Below are 22,664 nucleotides of genomic sequence, written 5' to 3' on the forward strand. Positions count from 1 at the left end.
AGAAAAGCTTTTTACCAAAATTGTGCAGAAATTCTTCTAGCACACAAAGATTTGGCTGGCACAGTTCTTCTACAGAGCTCTAACTGTTCCAGACACCAAGGTGGCAATTTTAAAATGGGGACAGGGGTACAGTATGCACACGTCTCAAAGCAGGTGGAGCATCTGATGATTCCGGGAGCATGGTCAGTCTCAACCACGAGGCCTCAGTTCCACATGTTCTCTCAGCGGCTCGCACAAAACTGGCCAGATTCACTACTTGACCCGCAGATGGTCGTAAGAATTTGGAGACAGGAACCTGGGGTTCCGCAGGACAGGTCTTCGGAAGTTAAATAAATGGAGTGCTTGGGGTGAGGCCTGTGGAATGGGAGACCCAGAGCTTCCTGGGAGCTCAGAAAGGCATCCCACTGCTCTTCATCCAACCTTGATGCGACACCTAAAAACCTTTTTTTTTAAAAAATGGTTGTGCTACCTGGGCCTCTTCGGTCTCACAAGCCCACTCCCAGCATGTCAGGCTCCTGGTCAGGCTTCCAACCAAAACTGTAAATCAGGCCCCGTTGACTAAGTCAGAGACCCCAAACTGCAAATTTAAACAGAAGTCCCACCAGCTTCAGGTGGGCACCCTGACCACAAGAAGCACCAGAGTTGTTCAACACAGGATTCATAAAAAGGCCGAGGCCAAATTAATCTAAGCTGCTCTGTACTTTACCTTGTATGGCTCACCAAAGAGAGGAGCATTTTCAAGGAAAGATTCTTTGTCGAGATGAATTTCTTGGTTTCGCCTTTCCCTTTCTTTAATTCGAAGCAAATTTCTGTCCTCATTGTACAAGCTGTTGAAGAGCAGAATAAACTAAATTTCAAATTTCTTCTTAGATTTATTTCATCTACTTGGCAAGCAAAATGCAAAATTAATTTAGATAGGCAGTAAGAAAGATCAGGAAACAGCCAGTGAACAACAGTTCACTGATGGGCAACTTTTCTGCTGCTCTGTCCCTTTGACAACATGTTTTCAAGTTGGCTATCAGTACATTACATGCAACCGTGTACATTTATCATTTTAAAACAGTAATACAAATAGGAGTTCAAAAGTATCTGATATTTAGCCAAACCCTTCTCCTACTAAAGAAAACTAGTATGTGTCCTGAAAAAAGTTTGACATTACAATACTGCACGTATGTTTTAAATATAGCATAACAATATACAGAGGATAAACAGCCAATGTAAAACTGCAATTCAATGGCATCAAAGATATTTTGTCAACCAACAATGACAGGTCCAGTTAAGGGTCCCATGTTCAGGGTTGACCAATGGCAGAACTGGAGAGCTTTCAGAGGTGATGGCAGAAGAGCTAGAACCTCAAGGGACAATGGCTGCTTACATGGTGGAGGATCCTTCATGAAAAGTACTTGCTTCTTTTAAGTGCACACGAGGAAGGCAACGGGAAACCAACTCATCTGTCCTTTTCCCTTGTTATATTGCTCAATGAAGTTGAAATTGGGAGATGCTGATGAGGAAGAGGAAAGCGCAGGACTGAAGGGTGGAGAGAGGACCTGCCCTTGGGCAGATCGCCACTGCATTATCGTGACATTACAGTGGCTTGTGATTAGCACTAGAATTATAGCTCAAACTTCAATACCGACGTGCTCACTGAACATATAGAAAATTCCACACATGATAGATGCTGCACATTTTCTACTTTCAATTTTATATATTGATTGCGATTATTCTGTAAAGGCCTGTTATCAGGAGATTTAAAAGGCATATACGTACGTAGCATGATAAAACTAACAGGATTCAGCCTACCAAGTGCACATTACAATGATACCTCCGCTGACCCTCAAATACATAGAAAATAAGCAAACTGGTCAGTCACCCAATGTGACCTACAATGCACAAAATGGCAATGTTGCTCGCCGAGGAACTATGACTGTACTCCAAATTAACTAAAAGTATGAGATGTGCTTTGGAGGTATGGTAAGGTACGACAAAATGCAAGCTGTTTTAGAGATTTGTCCCACTTCCTATACAAGCTGACAAAACGCTGATTTTAAAAGAACTGGAATGAAAGGAAGCCAGATTGTGACAGGAGCTCTCGGAGTGCTCTGTATAAATCAGACACAGGTCAGGCTCTCTTTGTCCGGTGAGCTGATAATTTTATGGGAATATTTTCAAAACAGCCAAGTGATAATCATTTCATTGTTCTATAAGGGACAACATGGTAGCGCAGTGGGTTAGCCCTGTAGCCTCAAGGTACCGAGGTCCCAGGTTCAATCCCAGCTCTGGGTCACTGCACATTCTCCCAGTGTTTGCGTGGGTTTCGCTCCCACTACCCAAAGATGTGCAGGCTAGGTGGATTGGCCACGTTAAATTGCCCCTTAACTGGAAAAAAAAACATTGTTCTACAAGGTGCCACAGATGGAGTGTGCAACATTTACACTATAAACCTTTGCATATCCCAACATGCTCCACATACAGAACACAGGTCAAATTTATTTTTTTAAGTACTGATTTTGCTACTGGTCGTCACTTACATGGCTCACCCAACACTTTGAGAACATGCATGTGGAAGTGACTGAAGTATTAATTATCATCTGTAGTGTCTATCTTTGTAAATGTACAAACAATTTTAAAATCTGTAAAATATTCAGTGTTGATAATTAAATCAACATTCTATTGATTCAAAAAGATAACTGCATACTCAGAACGCACCATAACAATATTTTATGAGGAAAAACAATTAAACAATTGAAAATAAAACACAGGATACCTTTTATTGGCCCTGTAGAAGGTGGCTCACTTTTACAGTTTGGCATGTTTTGCATGGCTATTAGCGTACAGGCATAAGCATCAAATACAAAAATGATCAAATCTGTGCCAGTACCTATACTGTTGCACATGCCAAAACAGATTGTCTTGTGGGAAGAGAAAAGAAGTCAACCAACTAAAATGTGTGTGTGTGGCAGGTGCAGTCAACCACAGAAGTTGCAAAGAAGGGTTTCACCGAGTAGGTCTGCATATCCACTGAAGAAAATTTAATGAAAATGAAAATCGCTTTATTGTCACGAGTAGGCTTCAATGAAGTTACTGTGAAAAGCCCCTAGTCGCCACATTCCGGCACCTGTCCGGGGAGGCTGGTACGGGAATCGAACCGTGCTGCTGGCCTGCTTGGTCTGCTTTAAAAGCCAGCGATTTAGCTGAGTGAGCTAAACCAGCCCCTAATGGGGAAGGTAACTCTCACCGCCACATGTTTGACACAGCTATTTATTCATCGTCTAGCTCCCTGCAAAAACGCGAGGGCTTGAAAGGTTTCTCCAAACAAAATCAGCAGAGATTGGTTCTGCTATGCTGCTCTGATCAATTACGGGCACGATTTAACGGAATCATTCTGGGCGCCATTGGCGGGGTGTTTCCTGATGGCCACATTGGCAAGATCTTGGCTTGTATTTAACAGCGCTTATTTAATTAGCCCCCATGAGCTTCTCGCCATCTGATTTGCCAGACTCGCGCCTCAGCGTCTCGCCGCTAACAAGGGGGAGCTGCTTTTAAAGAGCTCCCCCACTGCTCACTCCAGTCAACACACAAAAGTGTGGTAGCACACAGACCTGCTCCTCACTTTGAGGATGCTGACTTGGCCAGGTTTTTCACCACTGTGGATGCGAGATGGGACAACCTGTATCCCCTACGGGGACAGAGAACCAGCAGCAGGGTCACCAATACCACATGGGAGGCAGTGGCAGCAGCTGTCACTGCAGGCAGCATGACCAGAAGGACACAGTCCAATTTAGGAAGACCAACAACTTCCACTGAGCTACAAGGATAATTTACCACCTCCCTCAGTTCCACCTGACACCGTGAAGCTCCAACTCCCCACAAATCACTGGCTGACACCTCGCACACTCCCCCCCCCCCCCCCCCCCCATCTGATCTTCGTGCTTGCTCCTCAGAAGCCACTGACACCCACCAGCATAACTCTTTCATTCCAGGTGTGGTGACCACACATGCCACCTGCTATAGAACTCACCCTGACCCATCAAGCTTGCAGCTCACAATGCCTTCTCTTGGTCCCCACAGGAGAAGAAAGTCCATAATAAGCAGGAAAGGGCCAAGATTGGGGGGGGGGGGGGGGGGGGGGGGGTATCAGAGATTCGAGTCATCATACCGTATGAGGAATGGACCCTGGAAATCGCAGGCTTGACCGAGAGCAGTCACTGACAGCGAGGTTGGCCTGTGCTACAGAGGTAAACTTCCAGTGCCCCTTTACCCAGATGACTGTCTCAAGTGAGTTGTCATGTCAGCCAAAATGATCCTTCCCTCTCACTGACTACATGTCTATTGTCCCACAGGGTCCCCATCTGTGGAGCAGCACGGTGACGCAGTGGTTAGCACTGTTGTCCCACGGCAATGTGGATCTGGGTTCGATCCCAGCCGCAGGTCACTGTCTGTGTGGAGTTTGCACATTCTCCCTGTGTCTGCGTGGGTGTCACCCTCACAACCCAAAAAGATGTGCAGGGTAGGTGAATTGGCCATGCTAAATTGCCCCTTATTGAGAACAAAAAAAGAATTGGGTACTCCAAATTAATATTAAAAAAAAGAAAAAAAAGGATCTCCATCTGAGGGGGCCAGGCCATCCAGAGTCGTTACCCTCACCCTGCCGTCCAAGAGACCACCTCAGAGGTCAGCTCAGGTGCGTGTCTGGCGAACTATCGAGGCGTCACAGCTATCACCCCCACCTTCCACCAGCACAGAGATACACATCTCAGTGAGCAACATTAGTGGACAGGTTTTGGTGCACAATCTGGTGAGCACCACACACTTGCTGATGCTCATCAGATGGAGGTAGGAACATCCAAGGGAGTCAGCAGTCAAGAGGTCTGCTGGATCCCAGGACTCAGCTGAGCCTCAGTCAGATGCCAAGCTTCTGGACAAGGTTATCCTAGAGCTGATGCAGATGATAGGTCGGAACCAGAGTCCTACGGGCTGCAATCGCAGGAGATGATGCCGACAATGTGTAGCACCGAGGTCAACACTGCTAGAGTGGCGACCACAGTGGAAAGCATGGAGCATGAAATCAGTGTCTTGAGTGGTAATGCCCAAGGCATGGCTCAGTCTGTGATGACGTGGTTGAGGGCCTCGACATCATGTCCCAGGTGGACATTGCCGAGGCACTGCAGAACATGGCCCAATTCACAGAGCAGCATCGTTGAAGGCATCAATACCATGGTGCGGACAATGGGGAACCTCTAGGACTGGCAGAGCCAGATAACACAGAGGCCTCTGGAGCTGGGATCCAGATTGCAACATCTCACAAAATCTACCAGATGCGGCCCTTCCAGATTCCTGCGCCCTTACCTTTTGGTCATGCTCATGTCAGCATTTAGTATTGAAATTGCTTTGGTGAACACTTATTACAGTTGCTGTTAGTGGTGCCGTGGAATGGATTTCTGAATTGTCCCTTCCTACTCCATCTGAGAAGACCCTGGGCAACATTTTTTTGTTTTAAAACAAATTTAAAATTTAATAAATTCATTTTTTTCCCACTTACGGTGCAATTTAGTGAGGCCAATCCACCTACCCTACACAGCTTTGGGTTGTGGGTGCGAAACCCACGCAAACACAGTGAGAATATGCAAACTCCACACGGACAGTGACCCAGTGATGGAACCTGGGAGCTCGGTGCCACAAGGCAGCAGTGCTAACCACTGCACCGTCATGCTGCCCAACCCGGGACAACATGGCAGCAATTTACTAACACAAACGACAAATGCAAAATATCATGCAACATGGTATTAGCTTGTAGTTTTAACAGGTTATAAAAGGAAAGCAATGTTCAATTGGCACATATCTCTTAAAATGTTTTCACTTTCAAGTAAAATGCACGCAAGCTTTACACTTGAATGGACTTGAACCAATACGAGAGCTTGTTTGCAGAAACCAAGATTGCAGAACTAGCACAAATGCCTAGTATTAGTTTGACTTTGATTCCCTTTCCTTGTCAACACCAGGTCTTAAACTAAAAATGGCCAGATGGTTACCTGTAGAAATACAAACAAGCCCAAACTATACCTGGAGGGAGTAATTCTGTAGGGAGGTACAGTTTTATCTGGGATGGGCGTTGTTGGCGTAAATAATCTTACAAGTATGTATAGAGTGGAAAATATTTTTTACATACCTAGCATTAAGGAACAATGCTGTTATTCAGAAATTTGGTCAAACATATCATTAATGCAAAATAAAAATAGAACATGCTGGAAGAATTCAGATGGTCTGATGGATAGAGAAGCAGCATTAAAGGGCTGAATAATACATTCAAGCACTGATCCCATTCACCCCCAGGGAGCAAAGTCAGCGAGGAGCTGACCCACCCTGTAGCCATAACGCACTGCGGGCAGGCTTAACAAGAACAGAGTGGGACGATGTTGGCACCTGCCACCATATTATTAATAATAATCTTTATTAGTGTCACAAGTAGTGTTACATTAACACTGCAATGAGGTTACTGTGAAAAGCCCCTCATCTCCACACTATGGCACCTCTTCGGGTACACAGAGGGAGAATTCAGAATGTCCAATTCACCCAACAAGCACGTCTTTCGGGACCTGTGGGAGGAAACCAGAGCTTATTGGGGTTAGCTCAGGGTAGATGGGAAGGTGCCCAATTTTACGTGCCCCTCACCTCACTGCCAAAACACGCCCAGTGGGAACATGCAAAACACAGCCCAATGTTTCTAGCCCGGTATGACATCTTCAGAACCAAAGGAGTTCCGAAGAAGAGTCATACAGACTCGGAAACAGTTAACTCAAATAATTTCTCCCTCGACAGACACTGTCAGACTTGCTCAGTTTTTTGCCCCCAGCATTTTCCGTTTTTCTTTCAGATTTATGGTCTCCAGTGTTTTGTTTCTATAGCTTGGAGGCAAGCAGAGGTAGTACTGTTGTGCAGTGGTTAGCACCGCTGCCTCAAGGGGCCGAGGACCCAGGTTCAATCCAGGTCGCGGGTCTGTGTGGAGTTCGCACATTTTCCCCATGTCTGCGTAGGTCTCACCCCCACAACCCAAAAAGCTGCACAGGTTAGTGAACTGGCCACGCTAAGTTGCCCCCTAATTGGGAGGGGAAAAAAAATAATTGGCGATTCTAAATTTAAAACAAACATTTTTGAGGCAAGCAGTTCAATGGGAAGGAGCACTTATTGTGCTGCAAAATTAAATAACTCTCAGATATTCCCTTGTATCCTGTCCGGTCATGTTCTCCTTGTAGCCAACTCCTGCCAGGAGATCTGCTGTCATTTTGAGTCATGCTCGCCACTCTTGCGGTATCCTCACACATTCACTGTAGCACGTCTGCAACTGCTCTGTGACATCCGTCATCTAACCATGCTGAGGTCAACCTTTATTTCTGCTGCTTCCAGCCTCAACCTTGCCCTCTGGAAGACATCTCAATAGCTTTTTAGCTCTGATCAAATGGCCAAAATACTGGCATTTTCCTTTCTGGATGTCCCATGCGTCTTGCTATTTCAAAAAAAATGAACTTTCTAGTATTTTTCATTATTCCATAAGATTAGACTTATTTTGCCACCGGACCTCAGAATATAAAACATGCCCCTCTCAGGCAGTGTTATCATGGACAGAACTGAATCAAATTTGGGTCTAAAACTATTTCCTACAATTGGATAACAGATTTCTTAACCGAGATAAGTGGCCATTTTAACATTGGATCACTATCATTCAGAGCAAATGTTCGATCACAGAGACAGTGCATGTATTATCTTCCAGTCTACTAGTTAAAATAATATATATATTTATAGCATTTACATTTCCACTTAAAACACAGGAAATCTCAATACCCATGGAATATATATTCACAGTTAATTTTTTTTAATGAACTGTCCAGTATAATAAATCAAGCATTATTAACCATTAGACGCTTCCCAAAGTCCTGATGATACAAAAATAAATCATCCTTGTCCAGATTAAGATTTTCACTCCTGCAGGTTTCCATTAAAAAGTACCAATTTAACTTAAACACAGTAAGTGTCGAAAAGAAACTTTTTTTAAAAAATCAAAAAAAAACTTAAACTCTACTTAAGCTTCAGAATTTGAGCGGCAGTAAGCCAAGTAATAATTCAAGTAATGGGGAGGCAGCACCTTCCAAATTTCTCATCCTATTTATAGTATGCTCATATTTTACAGATTTTTTTTAAAAATCAGCTCTGAGCTACATACCAATATTGCATGTAAAACGACATCACCAAACTGTTCTGCTCGAATGGAAAGATAGGGCTACCCACAGATCCAGGAAAATGCATCCACAAAAAAGGTTCTCAATATTAAACGCTAGGCCCCTCACTTCATAAACTTGCAGTTGAAGGGAGGGGGTGGGGGAGATGTGAGGCAAAGAAAATGAAAGATAAAGTCGTGCAACATACTCTAGCGCTTCTCAATTCTTCGCTGTGCTGAGCATTCTCACACAAACTGGCCTGCTAAACGAGGTTAGTCATGCATTACCGCTAAATGCCACTTGACGCTGCCATGGCAACAGCCGTCCTAGATTACAGACGGTGGCACACAGCTGACTCCTCATTTATCACATGCGTAGACAACATTTCTGTGACTGCTCTTTTTCTGAAGCAACTCTACTGTAACTGCCTGACCATTCTCCCGTCTGTCACTGCTACTGCTGCAAAAAAAAAGGCATCCCTGATTTCACCAGGACTGGCGCGCACACCAACCTATTTTAGTTTTACCCTCGAGAAATATCACCGATTTCTCGTCATCTAAAAACACATCAACTACGAAGACGAAGCAAGCAAACACGAGCCGGGGACTCTCAGCTTTGTCGTTTCCTGCGGTCTCCCCGCACTGTTTCAACTACCTAGTTTGTAGTTACAGATTTGACCTTCCTTTCGTCTCCAAGCTGTTTGAGAGACTTTGACATATGTAAACTGTTGGCTACATGTTCCTACGTTGCAACAGTGCCTATTCTTTAAAAGTACTTGCTTCATCGGCCGCGAGGCGCTTCGGGGCATCCCGAGATTGAGTGACAATATAAATTCTGGTTCTTTCATTTCATGTTACCTCAAGTGCCTGTGTTTCCCTGATTACATCGAATGTATTTCAACTTCATTTTGGCACGGTTCAAAGTTAAGCGCCCCCAGAGTTACTGCATTTCTTTCCTTTCCCTCCCCATCAGATACGAACTGGAGAAGCTAAAGGAAAACTGCCGCTTCTCACACAGGGTTTATGAACATCGAGTTTTTGCACTGGAGGTCAATTGCAGGAGTAAGCAATTCGAGTACAGATCTTGTTGACATCTGCTCTTTGCTCCCGACTTCCTGTCAGTCACAGATTCAGCACTCAGTCAGTACTGCCAGTGCACAACTCACAGGTTCACTAAATCAAATTCAGCTGCCAAAGCTTGGAGCACAGAGCAAAAAAACTGTTCAAAATTTTGTCCAGAAGTTTCTCACTTATAGACATTTCCAACCAAAGAGAGCTACTCACTGGGGCTGGTTTAGCACACTGGGCTAAATCACTGGCTTTTAAAGCAGACCAAGGCAAGCCAGCAGCACGGTTCAATTCCCGTACCAGCCTTCCCGAACAGGCAGCGGAATGTGGCATCTAGGGGCTTTTCACAGTAACTTCATTGAAGCCTACTTGTGACAATAAGCGATTTTCATTTTTCATTTTAATTCATGCAGAGGTTACACGGGTTCTACGCTTCAATGGCATTTCTTCAAAGGATAGCCTGGACAACGAGTGCTGAGAGAATGAGACACCAAATTGAAATTATGTAACAGTAGGAATAGACACAGAGGTTTACTGGGTTTGTCTCTCATTTTTCCAGAAAGTAGCGAATATCTGACTATATTCCTGGCCGTATTTTAGATGCTGATTATGTAAGTGTTCAAGAAGGTAGTTGGCGCTCTTTTTAAACTGGCCCATAGATGGTATCATATACAACATTAAGTGTCTTTACTGGGTCGGGAGGCTTGCAAGGATAGGGGAGATGTGCTAGGATCGAGGAGGGAGAGCACATCACTGGATTGCAGTCAAGTGCTCAAATGATATCTAATTTTGTCTCCACCGTCCTGGTCCAAGAACCTGAAGTCAGTTGTTTTATTGCACCAGTGATATCTGAATTGAACTTGGTATTTATTCTACTTGATGTGGCTTACATGTTCATCTGTTGGAGAGCGTGGGGGAGAACATAAGAACTAGGAGCAGGAGTAGGCCATCTGGCCCCTCGAGCCTGCTCCACCATTCAATGAGATCATGGCTGATCTTTTGAAGACTCAGCTCCACTTTCGAGCCCGAACACCATAACCCTTAATTCCTTTATTCTTCAAAAAACTATCTATCTTTACCTTAAAAACATTTAATGAAGGAAGCGGTAATGAGCATGTGGCTGTGACATTATAGATTTCTTTTAAATGGACATAAGGAGTCTTAAATGGTTGCCAAAAGTCACCTGACATTCTCTAACTGCAATGTTCATCAAGCTTCTAGAAGACTCCAAATAGATATATCCAAACGAGATTTGAAATGCAACGTGCATTTCCAAAAGTCAGAAATTGATTGACAATCCTTAGAAGTTTGACTAGTTTTTAAGTACCTTACCTAAATCTGGAAGAATGGGAGCCAATCATGTTAATTGTTACGGTCAATTACCTCAGCTAAAAGATTATGCCCTCACACCTGGGCTAACACAATATCTAATAAGGAAGCATTATGGGCAGCACGGTAGCACAGTGGGTAGCACTATTGCTTCACAGCGCCAGGGTCGCAGGTTCGATTCCCAGCTTGGGTCACTGTCTGTGTGGAGTCTGCACGTTCTCCCAGTGTCTGCGTGGGTTTCCTCCGGGTGCTCCGGTTTCCTCCCACAAGTCCCGAAAGATGTGCTGTTAGGTAATTTGGACATTCTGAATTCTCCCTCTGTGTACCTGAACAGGCACCGGAATGTGGCGACTAGGACTTTTCACAGTAACTTCATTGCAGTGTTGATGTAAGCCTACTTGCGACACAAATAAAGATTATTATGATTCGACAGTTTGGGACAGAAGCCATTTTGAGTTCTGAACGAGTCTGGTTGAGAACAGCCGCCTTGTCCAGACAACCAAGACAACCTTCGTAAGGCAGTTCTAGCCCACAGTCCTCAGTAAACTGCGGATAGCTTGCGAGATCTGGGATTCCCCTGCCACTGGGAGTCACAGAGGAAGTTGTCGAGAAATTCTCTCTGTCCTGAAAAAGGAAAAAGGAATCCAGGCAACCTTTGTTGTGCGGCAGAACCAGTAAAGAAAAGGAACCTTCACTTGTTCCCAAAGCTACTCTACCTGCTGAATCCACCTGAAAAGGCAAAAATTGACCATTCGATTGCAGAAGCCACCAGCTGTGGAGCACAACTCTGCAACTTTAACACTTCGAGACAACCAACACTTCCAACTGTGAGCTACAGACTGCAACAATATCTCAAAGGACTGAACTGAATTCCATCTTTATCTATTTTTTAAAAATAAATTTAGAGTACCCAATTCATTTTTTTCCAATTAAGGGGCAATTTAGCATGGCCAATCCACCTAGCCTGCACATCTTTTGGGTTGTTGGGGTGAGACCCATGCGGACATGGGGAGAATGTGCAAACTCCACACGGACAGTCCCAGAGCCAGGATCGAACCTGGGACCTCAACGCCGTGAGGCAGCAGTGCTAACCACTGCGCCACCATACTGTCCCTAGTATCTTTATCTCTATTTAAATTTAATATTTGTTTGTATTTAGTTAATAACTTTGTTACTTCTATTATTATTATTATCTTATAATTTACAGCAGTAATTTTGTAACGAATAAAGTCTTGTACAAGACTACAACTTTGCTGGATATTTTTCAATTGAACCGCCTGCAAATTAAAAGGGGGCTACATACAAATACACACATATACTTAGCTCACAGACCACTTTGAGGAAATATCTTTTACATGGTCATGACAAAGGATAGACAAAACAAAACTGAATGCAACTATTTTGGGATAAATTGAATGCACAACCATCAAAAGCAACAGTTCAGGGGGAAGATTACAAGGTAATCACCCAGTTGCAAGACTCCGATGACTAAATAGAATAAATAGTTTGGAGGGCAATATATCAGAAGCTCAGTAGTGTTTTACAGAAGTTTTATGTCTGCAACATGCTGTCGTATGGATCAGTACCAGGACACTCCATTCAGTCAGATCATGGCGGGTCACCTCCAATTAAACCCACAGCTCTCTTTCAAGTCCCATTTCATGTACCAGCTAATTTTGTTTGGGATGTTGTTCACTGATGGCCTAGAATTTGGATTTTGGTTGTTATAGTTAGCTGCTAACCTCTCAACTTAAAGAAGGTTGATTGTAAAGTGGCCACTATAGCTAAATTATGAAATACGGTTTTTCATCAAATAAAATACATTTGTAAAAGCATCCAAGCACAAGATTACTTTTAGAATCCAAATACAGCACAAGATCTACTCTTAAAAATTCAACTTTACGGAAAACCCCCAAAATGTATGCTATGCATAAGGCTCATCTATTCTTAATGTCACTGTCCGTGTGGACTTTGTACATTCTCCCAGTCTCTGCATGGGTCTCACCCCCACAACCCCAAAGATGTGCAGGGTAGGTGGATTGACCACACTAAATTGCCCCTTAATTGGAAAAAAATAATTGGGTACTCTAAGATTTATTCTAAAACAATCTATTCTTAATGTGACCCCTGTGCTCGTAAACCGAGTGTTGTGAAATCTGGTTCGTATTTTGAGATGGCCAGTCTCATATCTGTGAGACGAGTGCAATACTTGGACTTGCAATTACTTCCAACTTGAATACTTCAACCAGCTTATTCCAAGTTTTGCTGCCTGCAACAATCTCGTTGCCCTAGTCCTGCAGATGTTTGGCATTCAATCAGCTAATTCACTATTCATTCCGAGAAATCCCCAGTCTCGTGCAATTTGGCACGGTTCGGCAGGCAACAACAATCGATTGTTCGAGACCCCAGGATCGACCTGTCAATCACCATCGACTATTTGGAGACCACTGATCTATGTGCTTAAAAACTTAAATTTGTAAATTCTAGTTCCCATATTTATAAATGGAATAAACTGATGTAACTCATTATACTAGTCCTCTCCTGCCAGTAGATGCACTACAGTGCTACCAACGTGGGGAGTGTGTAATTATTGCACAACAAATTTACATGTAATCATTTACATTATAAAAACATAGGGAAATTAACTTCTTCAGCTGAATCCTGCATTATTTGACCGTTTGACCATAAAACCATATTAAGCATAATTTAACTCATTTAGGAATATCAAGGCTTTTACTGATATGACGATGAACCTTCTAGACTTGTGGGGTACCTCTGGTGAATCAATTAATCAGAGTCAACAGTATCATATGGGAGTAAGAGAGTGCACTGGTCTCGTTTGTGACTTCACACTGCAGGGCACGTGGATATAGTGGTTAAGACGACATTTGGCATACTTACCTTTATTAGCTGAGGAAGAGAGTTTAAGAGTAGGGAAGGTATGCTGCAACTGTAGAAAACGTTGGTTAGGCCAACACTTTGAGTATTCGATGCAGTTCTGGAATCCACATTATAGGAGGGATGTGATATCACTGGAAAGGGTGCAGAGGAGATTTACCAGGACATTGCCTGGACTGGAGAGCTTCAGCTGTCAAAAGAGATTGGATTGTCTGGGACCGTTCTCCTTGGAGCAGAGGAGACTTGGGGGGCGGGGAACCACAATTGAGATGTATAAAATTATGAGGGGCATAGATAGATACACAGGAAGATCAATGACCGGGGGCATAGATTTATGGTAAGGGGCAGGAGGTTTAGAGGGGATATGAGAAGAACCTTTGGTGGTGGGAGTCTGGAACTCACTGCCTGAAAGGGTGGTGGAAGCAGAGACCCTCATAAATTTTAAGTAGTATTTAGATGTGCACTTGTGACAAGGCTATGGGCCAAGTGCTGGAAAATGCGATTAGAATACTTAGGTGGTTGTTTTTAACCGATACAGATATGGTGGCCATTTTCTGTTCTGTAGATCTCCATGACTCTATGACTGACCTTTAACTGGTTGTGTCCGGGATGTGCAGTTTCAGAATGCTTGCCTGGCGTTCCCTATTTCATATTATCCCCCTTTACCCTTCCCTGTTCAGTATGCTGTCTAAAACTGACAAAAAATGTTACAACTCTACTACTCTAGTGACATGAACAAACACATGTACCCAAAACAATAAAACACGTTAACACATCTCAATCAGTGTACAGTAACATCGCAAACTATGAGATTCAGATAGAAAATGTCAGGCAATACATTTTCAACAAAGACTTCAGAAGTGCTGGGAATAATTTTGAAATCTGCTGCATAATTAATCTGTTAGTAACCTGATAGTGGAATTATTTTTGCTAAATTAGAATATACTAGAGTTAACTGATAATTAACAGGTACAAATCATTCCAACAGCCGAACTTTGAAACAGTGTTTAATTTAGCAGCAACAACCTATAAATAAACCTCATTAACATGGTGGCGGTGGCGTGGGGTGGGAGGAACCCAAGCAGAATTCCAAGAGTCATATCAAAATTGTTTTTATTGCAGTGGTTTTCAGCTTAATACTGGGCAAGGAATTGCTTCTGAAAAAAAAAATGCCCATGTTTTTTAAAAATGGATAAATGAACTTGTGTTGGTTGGTGCCGAGTCACATGGGGAGGCAATGGCGTAGTGGTATTGTCACTGGACTAGTAAACCCAGAGTAATGCTCTGGCGACCCAGGTCCAAACATCACCACCGCAGATGGTGAAATTTGAATTCAGTAAAAATCTGGAACTAGACAAAAAGTCTAATGATGACCATGAAACCATGTCGATTGTTGGGAAAAAGATATCTGGTGCACTAATGTGGGTTTGCAAAGGAAATATGCTGTCCTTACCTGGTCTGGCCTACATGTGACTACAGATCCACAGCAATGTGGCTGACTCTTAACTGCCCCTCAACAGCAATTAGGGATGGGCAATAAGTGCTGGCACATCCTGCAACGTCCCATGAACAAATTAAACAAAAATACGGATGAGAGAGTCGCAATTTCAAACTCCCAAGGAGACCTTTCACTGAATGAATTCCTTTCTTTGGTCAAGAAATACCAAAGGATCTTTTACATCCAGATAAATAGATAGACTTGGTTTAGGTCTTGTCCAAAAGGAAGCACATAGAACGATACAGTACAGCACTACCTCTGTAATGCACTAGTGGTGCCTAGATAATGTCCTAGAGTGGTGCTTGAATCCGCAATCTTCAGATCTGAGCCAAGAGAGCGAGCAGCTGAGCTAAAAACTATGCTGTACTGAGTTGTCTAAACCCAGTGTTCAGGCATAAAAGGGCTCTGGACTTGGCCGGGGGAGATGGTGAAAGAAAAGGGGTTATTTAATCAGTGCTCCCATGTTGAACAGTTCTGGAGGGATACCAACTGCAAATGGCTTCCACGTGTGCCCAGCAGCCGAGATCAGGATCAAACTCAGCAGCAATAGCCAAAATAGTCAGTCAGCATACCGTAATCTCACTGATTGGACTGGCATGGAAAACGCCTGCTCGGGTGAGCTACTGCTGCGGATACTTGGTGGCACCTGTGCAATTGTAACCCCAGCTAAATTAACACATTTGGGGATCACCAACAAGGAGGGGGGGTGGCATAAAGCAAAATTTGATCTATAATGATTCACAGTTAGAGAACACAAGTAATTCCACAGAAATGAGCAAAATGCAGTAATGTAATTTATCAACTCTGGAACTTCAACTTGAGAGATATAACATAGAAAATGGGTTCTGCACATGTTCCACTTCAGAACACGTGGAAGTGTACAGATTTTTCAGATATTTTTAAAAATAAATTTATAGTACCCAATTCTTTATTTTCTCCAATTAAGGGACAATTTAGCATGGCCAATTCACCTACCCTGCACATCTTTTTGGCTTGTGAGGGACCCACACAAACACAGGGAGACTGTGCAAACTACACACGAACTGTGGCCCGGGGCCGGGATCGAACCTGGGTCCTCGGCGCCTTGAGGCAGCAGTGCTATCCAGTATTATCAAACCCTCTATCAGCAAATATTTTTTTTAAAAACTAGAGCTTCTTAGGACTCAGAATATTAGTTAAACAGGTACGAGGTTCCTATTTACAAAGTAGGATTTTAAAAAAAATCTCCTCAATCCTTTTCCAACCATCTGGCACTAGTAGAAAGTACTATTCTCATTATAGAACAATCGGTGCTAAAGATTCAAAACACTCCACATTCTCACCACAGAGGAGATTCAATAATGATTTGTACATTATTCCCCCAGCTCTAGACAATTTCCTCCTTCTCCAAATCATAGACACCTCAACAGCAGCACCACGCCAACTGCGGATCACATATGCCTCATTCAACAGGCCTTTGTCCTTGTTGAGAATCACACATCAACATCACACAGTCTGATCCCTATCTACATATGACATTCATAAATGCACATTTCCAGAAATGGTCGCTACATAGCAACCATCATTGAGGGTTTGTATATATTAATAGCACAGTAGCACAGAGGTTAGCACTGTTGCTTCACAGCACCAGCGACCCGAGTTCGATTCCCGGCTTGGGTCACTGCCTGTGCAGAGTCTGCACGTTCTCCCCATGATCTGCGTGGGTTTCCCTCTCCGGTTTCCTCCCACAAGTCCCGAAAGATGTACTTGTTAGGTGAAGTGGACATTCTGAATTCTCCCTCCGTGTACCCGAACAGGCGACGGATTGTGGAGACTTGGGGATTCATAGTAACTTCATTGCAGTGTTAATGTAAGCCTACTTGTGACACTAATAAAGATTATGATTATTATTATATTGCTATCACTTGGGAAGTATTGTTGATGTTGGAGTTAGAGGAAGAATCAGAAAGAAAACAGAAATAAGAACCACTTACTTAATAACTAACATCAGAAAAATGTCCAAGGAAACATCACAAAAAATATTGCTATCACTTGGGAAGTATTGTTGATGTTGGAGTTAGAGGAAGAATCAGAAAGAAAACAGAAATAAGAACCACTTACTTAATAACTAACATCAGAAAAATGTCCAAGGAAACATCACAGAAAACGGATGCGAAGCCAAAATCTTGGAAATATAATGCCATTTCTTCACTGGGTCAAAATCCTGGAACTCCCTCCCTAACAGCACTGTGGGTGCACCTACACCACAGGGACTGCAGTGGTTCAAGAAGGCAGCTCACCACAACCCTCTCAAGGGCAACTAGAGATGGGTAATAAATGCTGGCCTGACAGTGACACCCACATTCCACGAACAAAACAAAATACAGTAACTTTAACTGGATTTAGCTAGAGCCAATCAAACTGCAATGACAAATCAGTGCAGAATTGTGGTGCAAGTCTACACTGGAATTTCAAGGTTTAAACTGTAAAAATACCACAAACACATTACTACTTGCTATGACTGAACATGTAGCAAATGTGTCAACAGCTTCTTTCAATAACATTTTGACATTTGCAATGCTGCAGGAGAATTTGCCTTCCAAGCCAGTTTTTGATTGAGGGGACGGGGGAAAACGAAACACATTTAGGCAGATCTTAGCCCATGTTTTTAACAGGTGGTTTGATTCCGAAACTGTCGACAGGCACGATTCGCCGAATGGCACCCTTCAGAAATCTATGATTAGAAAGATGCTTACACCTGTGCTTTTAAACTTGGACTCGCCAAGCCTTTGCCTGCCCACTTTCAAACAATGCAATAGCAGTTAGTGTGGGTGGCACGGTAGCCCAGTGGTTGGCACTGTTGCTTCACAGCGCCAGAGTCCCAGGTTCGATTCCCGGCTTGGGTCACTGTCTGTGCGGAATCTGCATGTTCTCCCCGTGATGCGTGGGTTTCCTCCGGCTGCTCCGGTTTCATTCCACAAGTCCCGAAAGCCATGATGTTAGGTTAATTGGACATTGAATTCTTCCTCTGTGTACCCAAACAGGCGCCAGACTGGCGACTAGTTGCTTTTCACAGTAACTTCATTGCAGTGTTAGTGTAAGTCTACTTGTGACAATAATAAAGAATACAAAAAATTGAGTCACTTTGCCTTGACCATCAATGTACTGTACCCAGCAAAACCCTTCAGCATCCCTTATCCTGATCATTCTGCCTGATAGCAGTAGTAGGGAAGTGATATTGATAGGAGCCCTACCAATGTTGTGTGAATCCTGTCACCTCCAACTCAACCATGTCCTGCTCCATCATCAATGCTGATCAACAACCTGGAATGCCCTACCTAAAGTAGTTGAAACACTTGTCAAGAGGAAGGAGGAGGCTTATGTAAAGATGAGACGTGAAGGTTCAGTTAGGGCACTCAAGAGTTACAAGTTAGCTAGGAAGGACCTAAGGAGAGAGCTAAGAGGAGCCAGGAGGGGACATGAGAAGTCTTTGGCAGGTAGGATCAAGGATAACCCTAAAGCTTTCTATAGATATGTCAGGAATAAAAGAATGACTAGGGTAAGAGTAGGGCCAGTCAATAACAGTAGTGGGAAGTTGTGCGTGGAGTCCGAGGAGATAGGAGAGGTGCTAAATGAATATTTTTCGCAGTATTCACACAGGAAAAAGACAATGTTGTCGAGGAGAATACGGAGATACAGGCTACTAGACTAGAAGGGCTTGAGGTTCGTAAGGAGGTGGTGTTCGCAACTCTGGAAAGTGTGAAAATAGTTAAGTCCCTGGGCTGGATGGGATTTATCCTAGGATTCTCTGGGAAGCTAGGGAGGAGTTTGCTGAGCCTTTCGCTTTGATCTTTGTCATCTTTGTCTACAGGAATAGTGCCAGAAGACAGGAGGATAGCAAATGTTGCCCCCCTTGCTCAAGAAGGGGGGGGTAGAGACAACCCCGGTAACTATAGACCAGTGAGCCTTACTTCTGTTGTGGGCAAAGTCTTGGACAGGTTTATAAGAGATAGGATGTATAATCATCTGGAAAGGAATAATTTGATTAGAGATAGTCAACACGGTTTTGTGAAGGGTAGGTCGTGCCTCACAAACCTTATTGAGTTCTTTGAGAAGTTTACCAAACAGGTGGATGAGGGTAAAGCAGTTGATGTGGTGTATATGGATTTCAGTAAAGCGTTTGATAAGATTCCCCCTGGTAGGCTATTGCAGAAAATACAGAGACATGGGATTCAGGGTGATTTAGCAGTTTGGATCAGAAATTGGCTAGCTGGAAGAAGACAAAGGGTGGTGGTTCAGACTGGAATCCAGTTACTAGTGGTGTACCACAAGGATCTGTTTTGGGGCCATTGCTGTTTGTCATTTTTATAAATGACCTGGAGGAGGGCATAGAAGGATGGGTGAGTGAAGTTGCTGATGACACTAAAATCGGTGGAGTTGTGGACAGTGCGGAAGGATGTTACAAGTTACAGAGGGACATAGATAAGCTGCAGAGCTGGGCTGAGAGGTGGCAAATGGAGGTTAATGCAGAAAAGTGTGAGGGGATTCATTTTGGGAGGAATAACAGGAAGACAGAGTACTGGGCTAATGGTAAGATTCTTGGTAGTGTGGATGAGCAGAGAGATCTCGGTGTCCATGTACATAGATCCCTGAAAGTTGCCACCCAGGTTGAGAGGGTTGTTAAGAAGGCATACGGTGTGTTAGCTTTTATTGGTAGAGGGATTGCGTTTCAGAGCCATGAGGTCATGTTGCAGTTGTACAAAACTCTGGTGAGGCCGCATTTGGAGTATTGTGTGCAATTCTGGTCGCCGCATTATAGGAAGGATGTGGAAGCATTGGAAAAGGTGCAGAAGAGATTTACCAGGATGTTGCCTGGTATGGAGGGAAGATCTTATGAGGGAAGGCTGAGGGACTGGAGGCTGTTTTCGTTAGAGAGAAGAAGGTTAAGAGGTGACTTAATTGAGGCATACGTGATGATCAGAGGATTAGATAGGGTGGACATTGAGAGCCTTTTTCCTCAGATGGTGATCTCTAGCACAAAGGGACATAGCTTTAAATTGAGGGGTGATAGATATAGGACAGATGTCAGAGGTAGGTTCTTTACTCAGAGAGTAGTAAAATGCCCTGCCTGCAACAGTAGTGGACTCGCCAACACTAAGGGCATTTAAATGGTCATTGGATAGACATATGGATGATAAGGGAATAGTGTAGATGGGCTTCAGAGTGGTTTCACAGGTCGGCGCAACATCGAGGGCTGAAGGGCCTGTACTGCGCTGTAATGTTCTATGTTCTAACATTTAAGATGAGGGGCACGAGCTAATGTTGAGTCCGTGTTGAGCGCGTCAGCCAGGTGTTTAAGAAACATGCCATTGTCTTCAACAGTGAGCTGGGAAGCATACCAGAAGTGATCCAGTTCTGTCAGAGGTTATGGACATGGTGCTTCGAGGGAAGACATCTGGAGCAAACCCTGAGTTAAAGTCATTTTCCAACCGAAAACTTAGGCAGGTTGTCTCCTCCATTGAGGAGATCATTCCACCATAATTAAAAATTGTGTATTAAACCAATTACAAGGTATCGTAAGGATGAAAAAGATGGGCAGCGCAGTGGGTTAGCCCTGCTGCCTCATGGTGCTGAGGTCCCAGGTTAGATGCCGGCTCTGGGTCACTGTCCATGTGGAGTTTGCACATTCTCCGTGTTTGTGTGGGTTTCGCCCCCACAACCCAAAGACGTGCAGGGTAGGTGGATTGGCCACGCTAAATTGCCCCTTAGTTGGAAAAAATGAATTGGGTACTCTAAATTTATTTTTTAAAAGGATGAACAAAGATAGCCAGAAGCCATTTTTGGTAGCTCGGTTTAGATGCTGAAATCGAGAAGGTAGGAACGTATTCTTGTGCAAAAGTGCGGAACCTGTCGCACCCATGGGAATGGCCAGAGGAAGCCTAGCACACCGGTACATGTTGATTACGGTGGATTATTGGATGGACAAGTGTTTTCATTCTTGTTGATGCTCACTCAAAATGGCCTGAAGTTGCCAAAATGACATCAATACCATCAGAGAAAATAATTGCGAGATTGGGTGAAATCCTCAGCAGATTCGGATACCCTGAACAACAGGTGAGCAATAATGGAGAGCAGTTCATATCTCAAGAGTTCATAAACTAATAGAGTGGGAACAGAATTCAACACATCAGGTGTGCTTCTCCTCACCCTGTTACAAATGGGCTGGCAGAATGTTTTGTACAGATGATGAAACGTTTGTTAAACGTGACCAGAGAACAGGTTTCATTGTTTAATTTTTGAGTCAATTCCTGCTCATGTACAGGAATGCGTGTACTCAGCAACCCAAGTTTCTCCTGCATTGCTCATGGTTAAAACATCAACTAAGCACAGCATTCGATTTGCTGAAACCACCCAAAGAAAATAAATTGTCGAGAAAAGCAACAAGATCAGGTCATATGGCAGGATAACAAGGTGAAACGTCAGGTTTTTCACCAGGATCAAGAAGTTCTGGCAATAAATTACACCACAAATGAAAAGTAGATTCCTACCACTATTTTAACACAGATAGGACCAGTCTTCTACGTCATACAAACTCAAGACAATGTAATACGGGGAAGGCACGAGCATTAACTTTTGGCAACAAGAACCTAACTGCCGGAGGCAGAACCAACAGAGAGTCCAAATCCAGTGTCCCAAGAGAAGACCTGGACCTGCCAGAGAACGTGACACTAACTGAACCAATTGGGGAAAACAGCACCTCAAATTGCAAATCAAACACAGTCAACTTCAGATCATTTTGTCAACTCCGGTTGAGGTAACTTCTGATCGAGCCAAAGACATCAGAGGTTGCAGCAAGTACTAAAAAAAAGACATCGGAGGTTGGCTGACAATCACACCGAGAACAGAGACCCAGTCCGGGATGTCTGATATATTGACTGTTGTTTTTGATTGATTGTTCATATTGCGAATTGATTTTTTAATGTTATACTGTTTATTGTGCCAAGGACCTTTGATTTAAAGGGAAAGGAAATGTTGTGTATCCGTAGTGCTTCCACACAAGCAGTCTTGTAGTTGAACAAGGGCACTTTAGGAGAACAATTCCATTTAGTCATCGGAGATTATGCCATCGTGCAGGCAAACACTGCAGCCTGTACTGTTTTTCAAAAAAACTTTTCCCGCAATTAAGAGGCAATTTAGCGTGACCAATCCACCTACCCTGTACATCTTTGGGTTGTGGCGGTGAGACCCACGCAGATACGGGGAGAATGTGCAAACAGGCGGAATGTGGCGCAATGGTTAGCAGTGGGACTGCGGCACTGGGGACCTGGCCCTGGGTCACTGTTCGTGTGGAGTTTGCACATTCTCCCCATGTCTGCGTGGGTTTCACCCCCACAGCCCAAAGATGTGCAGGGTAGGTGGATTGGCCATGCTAAATTGCCCCTTAATTGGAAAGAAAATAATTGGGTACTCTAAATTTATTTTAAAAAAAGAGAATGTGCAAACTTCACACGGACAGTGACCCAGAGTCGGGATCGAACCCGGGTCCACGGCACCGTGAGGCAACAGTGCTAACCACTGCAGCCTGTAGTGTTAACACCTTCTAAATAAAGCTCTACATTTTGGTTGAACCGCCAAGGCCCGCAGATTCGATCTTGAATCCACCACAAAAATATGCAATAATTT

The 22,664-nt window shown here is 43.6% G+C and overlaps 1 protein-coding gene across 7 annotated transcripts in view; it reads right to left on the reverse strand.

Annotated features, from left to right (window-relative positions):
* The window catches only part of LOC119963117 (AF4/FMR2 family member 1-like), a 210,477-nt gene that overhangs the window by 145,558 nt on the left and 42,255 nt on the right, over positions 1–22,664 (reverse strand). For 4 of the 7 annotated variants that reach the window (XM_038791729.1, XM_038791733.1, XM_038791728.1 and 1 more), the window contains exon 2: positions 707–827. In XM_038791729.1, coding sequence (XP_038647657.1) covers positions 707–827 — 121 coding nt within the window. The other 3 variants (XM_038791730.1, XM_038791732.1, XM_038791727.1) reach the window with 3 other exon arrangements.

Source organism: Scyliorhinus canicula, chromosome 3 (genome assembly GCF_902713615.1).
Source record: "Scyliorhinus canicula chromosome 3, sScyCan1.1, whole genome shotgun sequence".
In the NCBI taxonomy this organism is placed as follows: Eukaryota; Metazoa; Chordata; class Chondrichthyes; order Carcharhiniformes; family Scyliorhinidae; genus Scyliorhinus; species Scyliorhinus canicula.